The sequence below is a fragment of the Malus sylvestris genome, chromosome 3 (assembly GCF_916048215.2).
Source record: "Malus sylvestris chromosome 3, drMalSylv7.2, whole genome shotgun sequence".
Classification (NCBI taxonomy): domain Eukaryota; kingdom Viridiplantae; phylum Streptophyta; class Magnoliopsida; order Rosales; family Rosaceae; genus Malus; species Malus sylvestris.
Window position 1 is genome coordinate 21,246,733 of NC_062262.1, and position 16,634 is coordinate 21,263,366.

Genomic DNA, 16,634 nt, shown 5'->3' on the forward strand with positions numbered 1-16,634 from the left:
TTATTAACCTCGGATACTTCATCATGTAATCCCTTTTACAAGAAATTAGACTTGCCCATTTTGTATGGAAATATATCCTCAAAAAATATTGCATTTATAGATTCTATAATAGTATTGACATGTATATCGCTTACTTCGGAATGAAAAACTAAGAATCTGTAAGCTGAACTATTATATGCAAAACCAATAAAAACACAATCTATAGTTTTAGGCCCTAATTTTGTTCTCTTTGGCAATGAGACTTGTACTTTTGCCAGGCAACCCCACACTTTAAGCTATTTAAACATTGGGGTTCTTCTTTTCCATAATTCATAGGGTGACTCCTTTCTCATTTTAGGTAGAATTCGATTCAAAATTTTATTTGCAGTAAGTAAAGCTTCACCCCACAAATTGTGTGGAAGCCCAGAGCTATTTAACATGGAATTGATCATGTCTTTAAAAGTACTATTTATCCGTTCGGCAACACCATTTTGTTGCGGTGTATAGGGGGCTGTTGTTTGATTAATTATGCCTTGTGTGGCACAAAATTCAGCAAATGCATGAGACTCATATTCTTTTCCCTTATTGGACCTTAAGACTTTAATCTTCTTGTTAAGTTGATTCTCAACTTCTGCCTCATATGTCTTAAACATATCCAATGTCTCATCTTTACTATATAGTAAATAAACATAACAATACTTACTGAAATCATCTATAAATGTTACATAATAGTTCGTTCCACCACGAGTTGGATATGATTTAAAATCACACAAGTCACTATGAAATAAATCTAATAAATCATTGGATTTTTCATGCACTGATTTAAAGCTTTGACTTGCAAATTTCAATTATGTACAAGTCTCACATTTAAAATTATCTAAATAGTCAAGTTTGGGCAGTAAACCTAAATTATGCATTCTAAACAGAGAACGAAAATTTACATGTCCTAGCCTAGAATGCCATAAATTAGACGAGTCAACAATATAAGCAGAAGCATTATTTATTTCATTCATAGCATTAGCAAATACATTCAGTTTAAATCCCTTATTACTAAGGATAGGACCAAAAACAAGATTCTTCCTTATATCGGGGACATGCAACACATCAAGAAGGGTTAATTCCTTTCCAGAAGTGAATTTCAGAACACATTTCCCTGTTCCAGCCACAACAGATGCAGATGCATTTCCCATGAACAGCTGCTCGTTCCCTCAACTTTCTGTATAAAGAGAACATATTTATATCACCATATACATGGCGAGTTGCGCCGGTATCTATCCATCAATCAGTGTGGTCAGATACAAGGTTGATTTCAGAAATCATTGCAACCCATTCATCCACATCATTTTCAATTAGGTTTGCGCAGTTGTTGTTGCCTTAATTTTCAGGACCTTGATCCTTTCGATGGAGACATTCTTGAGCCCTATGGCCTAGCTTTCCAGAAACCCAGCAACTTCCCTTAATTTTCTGGAAGTCGTTGCGTTTCACACCAGGGACAAAGTTCTTTTCCTTCTTCTTAGTTTTCTGGAATTTCGGCTTTTGTTTTGATGAACTTCCTTCAACAACATTCGTCTTGGCTTCCACAATCGAAACCAGGCCTTTCTCTTTCTTTTTGTTATCATCCTCAATTCTCAGCCTTACAATGAGATCTTCGAGGGTCATCTCCTTACGTTTGTACTTGAGATAATTCTTGAACTCCTTCCAAGAAGGTGGCAATTTCTTTATGAAAGACGCCACTTGAAAAGACTCATTGATCACCATCCCTTCAACATGAATGGCATGGATGATTTTCTGGAGATCTTCGGTTTGAGAGACAACGAGCGTGGAATCCACCATTTTGTAGCCCAAAAATTTGCCCATGACAAATTTCCTTGAACCAACATCCTCGGTTTTATGTTTTTTTCTCAAGTGATTCCCAAAGTTCCTTAGCTGTCTTGCATACCACATAGACATCATACAGCGAATCATCTAATGCATTGAGAATATAATTTCTGGTAAGGAAATCATTATGATTCCAGGTATCTATAGCCCTCAAAGTTTCTGCAGGAATATCATCTCCTTCCGCACTAGGCACAGTCTCACGCATGACATTAGCCAAATTCAAAGTTGTCAAATAAAACAGCATTTTCTACTGCCATCTTTTAAAGTCTCCACCCTTAAATTTCTCAGGCTTTTCAGAATGAGGTTTAGTTCCTGATTGTTCCATACTCTTCGAAGATTGTTGGAGAACAATTCAGAAATAAATAAAAATAACAGAAATAACATAACTTGAAATACTTTATTGACGAAAAATATTTGCCATACAGAATGAAATAATAGGAATAAATACAAGAATTAAATTGGTACTAACTTGATTAACCACAGGCAGAGGCTAGCGCAAAAACTATGTTCGTCGAACAATATTTCTGTCCAACTCTTGTGCTTGTGGTTCTACAACGTCTGATTGACCAAGATACAACTTGTATAACCCGCACTAGATTATATAATTCTAACGAATTGTTTTGTGTTTACTCTCTGAAATTGTTTTGTCTTGATTAATTAATATTAATTGCATTAGGCTATATTATACAAACCTAATTCACACAACCATAAGGCTCAAGCCTTCAATCCATTTCCGAATGGTCCACGTTGTAATTACTAGAATAAAGGACTAGAACTATATAAATGGCAATGGGAACTAAAAGTTCCCCGATGTGGGACACTAAGAGTCTCAAAACGCCAACAATCACAAAGGAAGATTACATGTAATAGACTTACAACAAACAAAAACAGCTACCAAACTCCCTACGAAATCAAACTCCGCTCTCTTTCCAGCAAATGCTCTCACAAATTTTTTCTCTGGGTCATGAATGCGCACATCGAGAACTTTTCTTCATAGGAAAAACAAAAAATTCACAATCAAGCTTTCTTGTTTTCTCTCTTCGAATATGACGGATCTTCATCTCTACAGCTTGTGAATGAAGTATCATCAATGGACATTGGCCAATTTCCACACAAGGAGTAAATCGTTCTGTATTTTCCTCCTATCTTCTTAACCATGACGAGACCAATCCCTTGCTTTTTGGCTTTGACCATCAGACAGTAGGAGGTGATGGGGAGGCATTAGTTGGATAGACTGAAGGTGTCCAGGCATAGATGAGCAAGCCAATTACAAGAACAATGGTCCCAGAGACAAAGCCAGTGGGCAACGAGGCTGCAACACCTAGGTGTGGTAGTGGCAGCGTGAAGACATACACAGATATCGGCACTGCAATGCATGCCCCAAACGATGCCAACATATGAATTTGGTCAATCCACAAAGCACAAAATAACAAGAGGAAAATATATCAAATTTAGTCTCCTATTTGTTATGTTGTAGTTACGGCTTTTGTTGCTATTTTTCTGATGCGTTGCCTACTTTTATGGATTTACTCATAATGGGAAAACTGAACTGTAAATAGAAAGGCTAATAAAAACCTTCCAATTATCCAACAATGTCTGCCTTTAAAAAGCTCATATATGTTTAAGGCAGGTTGGTTTTAGTTTTTCAGGTGATGTTCTAAAATTTAAATCCAAACCAACGCCGAACCAAATGCACAATGCATGGTGAGCACCGACCATTTAGTGACCCATCATTCAGCTTCGTGGAATAGCAACCACATCAACAAAGCCAAAATTTCAGGTTTCCCATTTTGCATGAACCAACTGTGGTAGTTTAGTAGTATATACCTTTCGATTGGATTTTTATTTTTTTTCCTCTTTTAATATCAGTCTTCATATTGAAGTTACTGCAATAAAATTGACATACCTGAAAATGTCGATGCGAGGGAAGATACCACAGCAGAAGATATCTTGAGAAGATGCAGCAATGATATGTTAAAGCCCATGTTGACAATAACAAATAGTAACGGAAGTAATGGAGCACCATCACATCCTATAGCCAGCCAATATCAATGTAATCAAATAAGTTACTCCAGTGGTTTAGATTACTCAACATAAGTAAAGAAGGACGAAATGATATTTTAATATCGAGTGGCCCTAACAAACCTATATTGGTGTTTTATATTCTCAAAAGCAGACGACAAATTCTTTGCATAAAATGGAAATATTACGCTTCTCTTTTCTTATTTTGAGTAAGTAGCATTGTCGTATGGAAGACAATGAAACTGACAGATATATTGTTCTATGCAAAATATGACATATGTACGTACTATGCCACAGACAATTATTCTTCTATTTTTTTGTGTGGGAGTGTCTATATATGTATAATCAATGCCACCCGTGTTGTGAATCCAACAGCTGTGCTTAAACCTCTAGATATGGTGGTAGCAGATACTAATCCAAGCTTCATGGATCATAATTAATTCTACTGTGTGGCACAACAAAAAAATGGAATTAATTGAATTTAAGCAAATCTATCTTGGATACAAGAAGAGGTCGCACTTGGTGCGATTGCCTTCGCCCATGAGCAGTAGGTCTCGGGTTCGAGACTTGGGAGCAGCCTCTCCATAAATGGGGGTAAGGCTAGCCGACATTCACCTCTCCCAGACCCTGCGTAAAGCGGGAGCCTTGTGCACTGGGTACGACCTTTTTATCTTGGATACAAGAGCCTAATGATCTGAATTTCAAACGATATGAATGACCAAATCTGAGAGCGAGGCATCTCGTAAATAAATAAATCAACTAGATGAGAAACAACATACATTAAGCTTCACACTAGTTCCCCCCCCCCCCCCCCAAAAAAAAAAAACAGCTCACTCTTAATAGAACCTGGAGTCATATCATTGGTTGTATTCCAACAGTAACCTACTAGCATTTTTTTAGTCTCTATAGAACATGGATTTTCTCTGAAGCCATTTGATTCTTTTTGCCTTCATAGGCATTTATCTTAAATACATTTCACTTAAAAATTGAACATCAACAAATTAAATCTGAATAAGAAAGCCAACTGTAGGCTGAGCTGATAATGTCTTACCTGTTGATAAAGTACCCATGTTTAGAAAGCAAGCTGCACCGTCTTTAAGATAGTTTGGCAGTTGACCAAATGGAATCCCCCATAATTTCGACAAAAACGGTAAGAGGAGGCATATAAATAGTGCCTGCAATTCACATTTACAATAGATATTTGGCTTTCATTACAATTTTTTTAAGAAGACAACACAACAAGGTGAACTCAACTTCGGGACACCAAAAACCTAAATTTGAAGTCACTGTTTGACAGTTGATACTTACTTGGAAAGCAGATCCAAAGGAATTTACAACAAATAGGTCCACCGATCTTCCCTGTAACAGATTGAATGTAATAATAATTCTCAGATCAAAAGAACCCAAAAGAATTAATCTCATTAGAAAATAAATAAATGAATTTGTTTGATCTCTATACCCAATTGTGTTAGAACGTTTAGAATAACATCACATTCCAATAAGTTATGCCGTATTGATTTTAGGTCTTGGTTTCAGTGGTAATTCTTATTTTTTGTGATGACCCATTTTCGCAACTCAAATGCAATGTAGCCATATGGGTTATATCCTATATCTTGTTGCTTCCAAATCCTTTAGAAAGCAGAAGATACAATGAATCTAGGAACATAGAAATGAGAACTGTACATGGCCATTAGTACCTTTAACCGCTGACGAGCATCCAGAAAGATTACTTCCTACAAAACGATAAAAAGTTTCCTGTTACAGGGAATGTAATAAAATGTCAAAAAGTCGAAAAATTAAACAACCGTAAAAATATTACAACCTTCAGCACTGTATCAGCTGCTTGGAACAAAAATGAAACTATCATGAGAAGACTCCAAAATACACCAGCTTCTTTTAACGAATATCCAGCACTAGATCCACTTCAGACAAAGACAGATGTAAGTACTTGACATGCTAACACTGTACATAAGACAATCAACACGAACCTACTTAAGAGGTATCCAAATTCTACTTGAGACCAATTTATAGAGATAATTGACAACTGCGGAATGGACTCATAAAAAACTAAAAAGTAAAATAACAAAGATCAGTTTATGAAGTAAATCACGTAAGATTGGTTTTGTCTGGAATTTTACAGTTTGACCATTTGACTTAGTGAAACAATCAACTACTTAACATGGCCATAAGAACACAGGAGGGAAGAAGTACATAACTGTGGTTGGGGTAATTAGGATTTTTTTTCCATTCCAAAACTTATCAAGGATTTTTTTTTTCCCAAGTTTTATCAATTATCAACAAAATCAAGAAAATACCCGCAGTTTCTCTATAATTAGAAAAAGGTGTTACACATCTAAGCTTTTTGTGTCAACTGTAAACCTATAGGAAAGGATCTAGTAATCAGTGTGATGCCCAACACCCATCAATGCTGCATTGATTCCCTACGTGATCAATGCAATTAACACCTTATAGTCATATGCGACATCCACGACACTCCACAAGTTAAAATCCACCTCTAGTGCATGCGTGTGGCTGTCCGTTTCAAGTTAGTTTGCCCGTATTTTTTGTTTTCTTTTCGCAGGGGAGTTCCTTGAACCCAAAGAGCATCTGAGCAACAGAACCTGTAGGGATGGAGGCAAAATTTTCAAGTTGGCTGGGCTATACTTATCTTTAGAAGAATTGGTTGCCTGAAAATACAGGGGCTGGCCTTTATTCATGCGGATTGAATCTATAATCCTAAATAGTTTTGAATTCTCAGTGCTTGTTCAGAATCTACATTACTCTGTGAGACAGCTATGACCAAAATATTGCAAGTTAGTTTTTTTCTTTAAAACCAGTATCCTCGAGGAAGCTGCACTTGAAGAATACTTTTTCAATGTTTTTGCCCTCGGTCAATTTACATCACTCAAACTTCACAATCCAAAGAGGAACAGATTGGTCGCGTTGACACAGAAATATCAAATGAATATGGTTCATTCGCAAGCTTCATCGTAAGGTCATAAGTTTAATCAAAATGATGTTGAAGTATATGTCTTACCTTGCTACAGTTATGATTACACCAATGGCTACAAGAACGCACCCTAAAAGTTGATTGACCCTGTATCTCCTTCCCAGGAAGATAATTGACAGGAGAATTTGCCAAACAAGAAACGTCTGCAAAATAATTACGAGAATAAATCAAACATCCAACTTTCAGTATTCCATTACTCGCGTCAAAAGGTGCCAAGCCACATCATTTAGTGGAAAAACATATGGAGATTTGGTACAAAGGCTAATTTTATCATGTCGTTTTCCTATTTTCAGCCAATCCAATTGTTATGTTTCTCAACTGCAGTCGGCTTGAGTCCACCAGCAGCAATTTTTTAATAACACGAAGTGAAATTTTAAATCCCAGAACACTGACTGATTATCCTGGCATAAAACTTGACCAGCAGAGTTCAGTAGTTACATAGTTCCTACATTGGTTCTATTTGTTAATCGGCTTGCCTATAAAAACATAATATTTTTAATTGTGCTGCATGCTTCAACTCCACTCAGTACTCTACCAAAATTTTAATATTTTTACATGTATAATTGCATTTATTTCTCTTTTTTCAATTTCATCTCTAAAGCCATCATCTAATTGGACTGTCCCTTCATTTCAAACCATAACGTGCTAGCTTAGGAAATTCACAGATACACTTATTTCAGAAAACATGGCATAATTAGAGCACCAGAACAGAATTACATATATAAGAACAAATAGCTGTATCCAGGAAGTGAGCACTGAAACCGGCTTACCTGAGACAAAACTGGAATTGATGCTCCAGAAAGAATTGCTGATTCAAGAAAGAGGAAAAAAAATAATAAATGATATTTGCGTATCAATCTTAATGTTCAGCAGCAAATAATGCTTAGTAATATATGAATACTCAAACCCTACAATATACAACAAATTTACGAACTGTACTACAAAGCTTGCATAAGATGGGCCAACATTCAGCAGTGGGTTGGTTTGCCATCATACAGATACAACCAATAAATTCAAAATAAGTGCATGAGAACTAGTGAAGACCTGGACTTGACAAACATAAATGTTAATAACGAATAAATTATATCAAAAGGAGATTTCAGGACTGAATCAATTGATACATGATGAAGATGAAAAACTGAACATAATTATAATTAAATCTTAGTAAAGTGAAACAAAACTATAATAATGATGTTGAAAAAGCATCACATAACTTCCCCACGGAAAGGACGAGAATGATGATGTTTAAAAAATGAAAAATATCAAAGAGCAGCTAAAAAATTCTGAAGATTTCCTTGAAAGAAAGTAAGATTGAAATGTATTACAAAATGTTACCTCCAGCTGCCATCCCAGTAGCAGCACCAAGAGCTTCCAAGAGGCCAACAGCAAGAAATGGAGCTTTTGGCATGGATAGCATCTCATCGGTAACAATACCAGCGCGATACCGGAGATACAAGACTGAGAAATATACAATTACATATCTGAGAAGCAAAATTAAAAGGCAGCAATTGATGTTAGTCCATGGTATTGAAGCGTTTGAGGTATTGCTTGTACACCTCCCTTTAGTCAATGCCATCAATAAAACATAACTCGAAGTAGGAAAAGGAAACAATAAATAAGTGAAAGGTATGCTTTATCTATACAAAATGGTAGCTACGTTAGTAGAAAAACATCAATGGTAAAGTTTACTTTTCGAACAACATCTATATGACTTTTCACAGTGAAAGTGAACAAAAAGCCTATCAAAGAAAAGTCATAAAAATATTTGAGGCAGCGGTGTGTGGAAGATTCACATTAGGTGATTAGTTCATATCACATTCACAGAACAATGGAAAAAACATTGAAGATGCCTTGCTGTCGTTTCAGAACCTATTAGCTATTGGCAGTTAAGGGTTGGTGGTTCTCATCAGGTGATAGCCTGATAGGAGATACCCATCTACGTCTGGTAACGATTTCAATGATTATAAATTTTGGTATTCAGGCTATTACACCTATTAAGCCTGATCATGAACTCATAAACAAGTTGCAAACTATTCAACCATACAACGAATCAGAGTCTAACTAGTTCCTTTTTTTATCAAATGGATTTAAAGTTAGGCCAAAAAAACCCCTTCTCATCATAACATAAACTCAGATAAGATAGTACACATGCGCAAAACAATCTCAATTTCATTTTGACATTTTAGCATTGTTTATAACTTGTGTGTCCTCATAGCAAAAGTAGGTTTACGTTACCCAAATCAATCATCAATGTAGTCCAACAGTTGAAAGATCCTAACCGTACCAAAAAGAAATCCTGAACCTAAAACCTGTAACCCTAAACCTTAAAACGTTATAATTGCCAGACATAAGAACTAAAAATTTAGATGATTCTACATGTAAAGAATTATTAGATGAGAAAAATTCAAAGTGAAAAAGACATAATTTAGAAGGAGTTGCTCATATTTTATAAAACTTCTTTTCTTTTTAGTCCAAGACATATTCTGCACTAATCTACACTAAGGAGAGGAGGGAGGGTTTGAACCCAGGACGTAGTGGGTGAAAGAAGAAGGCCCGAATCACTTGCTAAAATAAAATAAAACATTAAAAATATGTTTGAAGTGTAAAATTTGAGCAACTCATTTTATTCCACAATATAATGAATTGCTCAAGTTTTACAATTACGCACTATTTTTAATGTTTCTTATCTAAATGTTTATAATATTGTAAATGCAAGGAATACCAACAATATTATAAATGTTTCTTATCTAATTGTTTATAATATTGAGTTTTATAAAATACAAGCACAATGCAAGGAATACCAACAATATTTGTCCATGGAAACATTGTATAATAATTCAATTTAAAATTTATTTTCATGCTTTTTGTTTTGAAGTTAAAAATGATTTTAGAAAACTAAAGCATGAAAGTTGTTAGATATCCTAAGCTTTTATTTATGGACCACAAACCCAAAAGCAAAAAGAAATGAAAAGGACAGGAGGGAGCTCTTTGAGCACCCACTTGACACACACACTCATTCAAAAAGCATAGATGGATGGAATCAAATATAACAAGAAGAAAGAAGGGCAGGATATGAACCTCTCCCTCCTCCCTCCCCCCTCCCTTTTGACTTATGGGAATCAAATAATCTGCTGGTAATGGTTTAGATTCAAATTAGGCCCACCCACTATCTCTGCACTTTCGCAGCGTCTCCTTCTTTATCCACCCTTTTATTTTCCATTAGAAAACTAAAATAAAAGTCACACACATCATATTATTATTCCTACACACCTTTATTTTCAGTCATCGAATTAAATAAATAAAACCGAAATAACATTCCAGATTAAGCAAGTATGTGCAAGAGATGAAAAGAATATGTATCATTTCCCTCAAAAGAAAGGTAATTCCAAACAAGTCGATCTGGAATGTCCATTGCTAGCACAATATATTTATATACAGTTGCTCTAATTTATGATATGGAACTCAATTGTCACACTGCTCTGGCCAACTGCCTTAACTCACATATGCATATACAATCACTATATACACATCCATGTATCTAATTCTACACATAATGCATACATAGGCACTCCTAGCACGTAAAAGACGGAATAAAAGGAAGGAAGGAAGGAAGAATTTGCGGTGTGTAAAACATGAAAAGTAGAGTGGACGAATCCAACTTGGATTCGACAAGGCAGTCATACTCATTACTCACCATAAAGAAATTCACAACTAGAGGAGTCGTGTCCTTGTGCTCTATGGTTGTCATTTTCACCTCATGAAAAAATCACCAACTTTTAACATATGTTTTTTGGGTTTATCTGACATGATCCTCCAACCAAAAACATTTAACAAATCACAGGCCTATTCGATTCAACAAATCTCAACCCTAGAATGTTGAATTTTACTTTGTCTGAATCAAGGCTCCCAAACGATGAAGGGCCAACTATTTGGACACCCTACCATCTGCACTCATTTCGTGGATCTCACTTGTAAGCAACGTATACACTATTACCGTCGGGTTTGTGTCAAAGACATGTGAGAGTTTTTGTCCACATTACATTGTATCACTGATGGACCGTCGGGTTTGTGTCAAAGACATGTGAGATTTTGACCTAAAAAACAAATGTGAGGAAACGATGTCGTTGGACGACAACTATTGTCGTCGGTCGCCGTTAGTGTTTGTAGTATTATTGTTTCTTCTACACTTTCGGTCAACTAAACGCCCTGAAAACCAGTAAATCAAATGATTGTGGCCGAGTCTTGTAAATTCTAAACTAATTTCCAAAAGCACCCAAAAATGGAAAATAAAATAATTAAAAAATAGGGAGTTTTAACGAAAAGTTCACGCTGTTGCGGTTCATTTTAACGAAAAATCATATTTTTACACTAAAAAATAAAACATGATACTATCCACTTTACCCTTTATTCTTTATTTTGACCTTATAGTTAAAACTCAACATTTTCATTAATTTCTTAAAAAATAATCATGAGAGAGAGAGAGAGAGAGATAGAGAGAGGCGGTGTCAGTTACCCGAAAGTGGCGAGCTGAGCCAGAAAGAATGGGTAGTGTTTAAGGGGGACCAAGGCCAGCTTATAGAGCACCCGATTTCCGACCCCCAGAACCACCGTAACCGCCGCTGCAACCGCCACGTCCACCCTCCGATCCTTACTACTCCTTTCCAGCTCCACCGACGCCCGATACTCCCCCACCGCATACGAGCACGGCCCCGCCTTCAAGCTCTCCGCTCCTTCCCCGCCCTCCGATCGTTCCCACGCCCCTCTGGACCCCACCGCTTCCACCGTCCATGTCACCCGCCGCAAATGCTCAGACGGCGTCGTCCGCAGCCGGATTCCTTGCCGGAGAATACTCCCGTAATATCTGTGCCGGAGATGTGAGATCTCGGGCTGCAAGCGTGGTGGTTCCCGGATCCAAATTGGTGGTTCGGGAGCTCCGGCGCCCGCCCATACGCGGTGGATACTCGATATCATAATAGGAAGTTGTGGAATTGTAAATCCGATGTTTTGTAATAATTTCCGTATACATAGAGAGAAGGAGAGAGACGTGATTGTTTTGTCGTCTCAAGTGACATTAACGTTGATTAAAAATCGGTCAAATATGTTTTTTATATTTTCAACAGTAAAGTAGTTTCGTTTTATGTAAAAATATAAGTAAAAAATTGTGATCACACGATCTTTTATGAACGGATAATATTACTTGATCTTTGAGATCCCAAGTAAAAAGATCCAAAGATAAACCCCTCTAGTTGAATACTAGTGGTAGGTGGTGTCGTTTTTGGAGAAGCGTAGTTTAGTGTGTAAGCACAGCAATGAACCGCGGCGAACCCTCAGACGACCTATCTAAGATTAGGGGGGAGATCCTCAGTAGTGGTGACCCTTTCACTCAAGGACTTGGTTGGGTGTGAAGAGACTTTTTATTGTTTTGAAAACACGATTTGGTAGTAATAATACAAGAGAGTTTTAATAAAAATGACTTGAGCCAACTTTTTTAAAACAAAAAACCATTTACAACTTTTATTTAATTAAAATGACTTGAAATTTAATGAAAATGACAAAATACAATACAGCGCCAAAAAAAAAATCCCATGGGCTATAAAGCAAAGCCTAACATGCAACATCAAGCTTTTCTTCCAGTTTTGTCCCCAACAGATGTTAATACAAATTTGTTAACACAACTTCACATTATTTACAAAATTGCATCGAGCCTAAAAAAGTAATTTAATTTTTTATTTTTTCCTCCAACAAACGGTTGCAACCATTCCCCAAAACTCATATCATGACATAATTAATTCAAGAATCACCACCCCCACTTTCATCCTCCAACAAACGGTTGCAACCATTCCCCATAACTAATTTAGTCTCTTGCATCCACCATCCGTCCTTCCGTTTTTCCTCTGCACAATTCCCACAAACTAAAAATATTACTTTTCAAATTCAATTTAATAAATAAGAAACATACACTTTTATAAAGCTCTTCCCAAACAGAAAAATAGTCTACATGTCCAAATAAAATAGGTGACTCTTATAAATGGTGGATTGTCTTGGTGTTAAGGTTATGTTTTCAACTTGTGCCATTGCAGATTTAAACTTTTTATCCTCTTAGTATAAATTAGTATAGAATATAGATTGTACTAAAAAGAATAAGTAATTAGTATAGAATATCGTTTGTACTAAAACAAAAATTACACATCAAATTAAAATTACATAGCAATATCCCATCAAATTATCTTTTATATCAGCAATTCAAGGGCCTTGAATTACAGCTTTACAAGTCGCTTTGTTATGTCCCATCAACAACCTAAAAACAAATCAACAGAAAATGCATCAATAACATACTAGAAATTTGATACTTTATGATTCTTCAAGTAATAAAAAAGATCAAATAACTCAAATATTCCCACAAGTAAACAAAATTATCAATTATAAACACATAAAAAGTTTCTAAAATCTAAAATTTTCGAACTACACACTATTTCTAAAACTAAACGCTACCACTATTTCTAAAGCTGAACACTTATTATTTCTAAAACTATGCACTAGCACTACCACTATTTCTAGAACATAACACTAACTATTTTAGAACTAAACACTGATTATTTCTAAAATTATACTGATTATTTTTGGAACTGAACAATAACTATTTCAAGAAATGAACATGGTACTATCATTATTTATTAAACTGAACACTGGAACTATCACTATTTCTTAAACTGAACAATAACTATTTCTAAAACTAAACAATGTACTATTTCTTAAACTAAACACTAACTATTTCTAAAACTAAACAATGTACTATTTCTTAAACTAAACATTGACTATTCCTTAAGTTGAAGATTGACTATTTCTAGAATTGAACAAGGGTATTATCACTCTTTCTTAAAATGAACACTGGTAATATCATTATTTCTTAAATTGAACGCTGGTACTATCATTATTTCTTAAACTGAACACTCATTTTCCCCAATTACTCACCCAGCAACAAAAATTTACAGTGTTATGAACTAAAAACCTTCAAGTTTTCCAAGCTTTATGAGCTAAAACTAGCATTAGGAGATTCAAAAGTTCAAAACTCAGCAAACAAATCAAATTTACATATAAATAGATATATTTAACAAGCACAATTGTTAGTTCTAAAGTAAATATACTTCCTATTAACATATATTAGAGTTAAAAATCCTGAAATAGGTGATGGAGAATGCCCTTGTTCAGATTGTACAGAAGAGAGAACGTGTTTACCACCTACAGGATCTTGATGTCGTAGGTATCACTTATACATAAAGGGTGCGTTTGTTGCACCGGACTGTCTCGTACTAGACTAGCTACAGGGACTAAGCTGGACTGGCTTAGACTAGACTAAGCTAGACTAACTTAGTGAAGCGTTTGGTGCAGTGTCGGACTAAGAAGTAGGATAATGAAAACAGTATTGTTCACCAGATTTGTGTTTGCTTAGACTAGGACTACATTATTGTTCTATTTTAATAGCTCCAATACATGTGCCTAACAAATTTTTGCCATTGTGTAATAGAGTAATGCTACAAATCTCATGATATGGGTTAATTGGAGCATATTTTTGCCATGTATATTATGAATCTTAAAAAAAAAAGACAATTGTTTTGTTTCTAGTACCTGCTAATAGAATTGGGACATACTATTTATAAATAGTTGAGTTTAATCTGCAAATGTAGCTTGGTTTAAACTCTATCACCCAAAAGAAGAAAAAAATAGTGCCCAATACATGCAACTTCAACAAATGCAAGTACATAAGAAGATACTTGTGACAAGTCAATCTTTGCCATTGATTGACTCTTAAAACATCATTCACTAAACTTTCATCCAGAATATTTTACAAAATTCCAGTTAACTATAGTATAGCATTCTGTTTATACCATACTTGACCAATCCCGAAACTACTGAGCACCGGTCAACGTTGTACCGTCAAGGACCCAGAAGAGCTTCCCTTCAACCAGGAGGCCAATCACAATGCGACACGTGTCGACATCAGAAGCCAATCACAGCTCGACACGTGTCAACATCAGAAGCCAATCACAACACGACACGTGTCAATGTTAGAACAAAACTAGAAACTCTCTTCTATAAATAGGGATCATTCTCCCACAATAATCTCTAATGTCATTTTGTACTAAACTATTCACTAGAACTCACAAAATGAGAGCTTGAACCTATGTATTTGTGTAAACCCTTCACAATTAATGAGAACTCCTCTACTCCGTGGACGTAGCCGATCTGGGTGAACCACGTACATCTTGTGTTTGCTTCCCTGTCCTTATTCATTTACGTACTTATCTTCACTAGTGATCGAAGCAACCAAGCGAAGGTCACAAACCTGACACTTTCTGTTGTACCAAAGTCCTCGCTGATTTTGTGCATCAACATTTGGCGCCGTCTGTGGGAAAGACACTTACTCCCACTCTCTTCAGCTTTGTTAAACTGGTTTCCACCGCTCGTACACTTTCTTTTGGCCAAACATCTCTCTCCAACATGGGGAGCGAAAAAAGCCATAGCACACAGAATGACACCCCCATTGAACCTAGTATGAAGCAACGAAAGCAGGAAGGAAATAGAGTTACTCTTCAAGCTAAAGTCGATGAGTTAGAAGCTCAGAACAACAAGATAGTGATGAGGAACGAGGTCCTCCAGGAGCAGTATGAAAAACTTTTCGAGATGCTTCACGAGGCTAGGCATGCTCAAGCACACAAGCTCGTCGCCCCTGCTGAGGTCAACAATCATCTGAATGCCCCCCAACAAGGAGGGTCACCGATATCCAACATGGATATCCCTGATAGGGATCGAGCTACACATCAATGTGATAATCAACATGAGACTTCTCTCAACCCAGCTGCTTCAACCCGAAGCAGAAGGAGTAGAGGAAAGCACCTCCTCACAGAAAGAGTGGAAGAATCAAAAGCCGTCTATCGCGATTGTCGAGACTTCCTAAAGCAACGTCGAGAGAATCCCATCCACATAAGCTCAAAGATCAATGACCCAAGAGTTTCTGAAAGACTCGGTCCTCTCCCACAACCCAGGCCAGCAGTTAATCTAGGGAATGGGCAACAAGTCCCAGAAGAACATGAAGGTACAGGGGACTCGAAAATGTTCCGACATACTCACTCTAGGAGTCAGTGTGACGAGTCTAAGGAAAAATCATGCTATCTTGATCAAACTTTCCTACTTCCAAGAGGCGATAGGGACTTACGGAAGAAAACTTCAGTGGTGCACGACTCCACTCATGACCCCCTTGTCCTACAGCTCCTGGAGGAAGTAAACAAGTTGAAGGCTGAACGTCAAGCCGAGATACCTGACTGGAACCAACCCAGGCCTGGCCCCCTCACAAGAAGGATCATCAACACCCCCCTCCAAGCAAAGACAAAGCAGAAGCTTGGCTTACAACTCTATACTGGAAAGGAAGACCCGATTGAACACCTTAACCTCTTTGAGTCCACCATGGTATACCGGAGACACACCGACGAAGAACGGTGCCTTCTCTTCCCCTCTACCCTCTCTGGCGGAGCTTTAAACTGGTATTGCCGTCTTCCACCTGAGACAGTAGACTCATTTGAAGAGTTGAGGAAACTGTTTGTCTCTCAACACATCTTCCAGACCGATCGCTTGCATTCCGCAGATGACTTGTACACTATTCGCCAGAAGCCGGACGAGTCATTACGAAAGTATGCTGGCCGTTTCAGCCATGAGTATTCTCGTTGCGCTGAGGCAGGTGACAAGACCG

The 16,634-nt window shown here is 36.8% G+C and overlaps 1 protein-coding gene across 1 annotated transcript; it reads right to left on the minus strand.

Annotated features, from left to right (window-relative positions):
• Nucleotides 1-2,610: 2,610 nt before the first annotated feature.
• On the minus strand, nt 2,611-11,954 carry LOC126615573 (protein CLT1, chloroplastic-like). Its single transcript, XM_050283422.1, has 10 exons — nt 11,403-11,954; nt 8,225-8,370; nt 7,660-7,697; nt 6,917-7,032; nt 5,702-5,801; nt 5,577-5,612; nt 5,188-5,238; nt 4,931-5,054; nt 3,764-3,889; nt 2,611-3,223 (listed from the first exon to the last, which is right to left on the minus strand). The coding sequence occupies exons 1-10, from the start codon at nt 11,858-11,860 to the stop codon at nt 3,051-3,053; spliced, it is 1,368 nt and encodes a 455-aa protein (XP_050139379.1). The 5' UTR covers nt 11,861-11,954; the 3' UTR covers nt 2,611-3,050.
• Nucleotides 11,955-16,634: the final 4,680 nt, after the last annotated feature.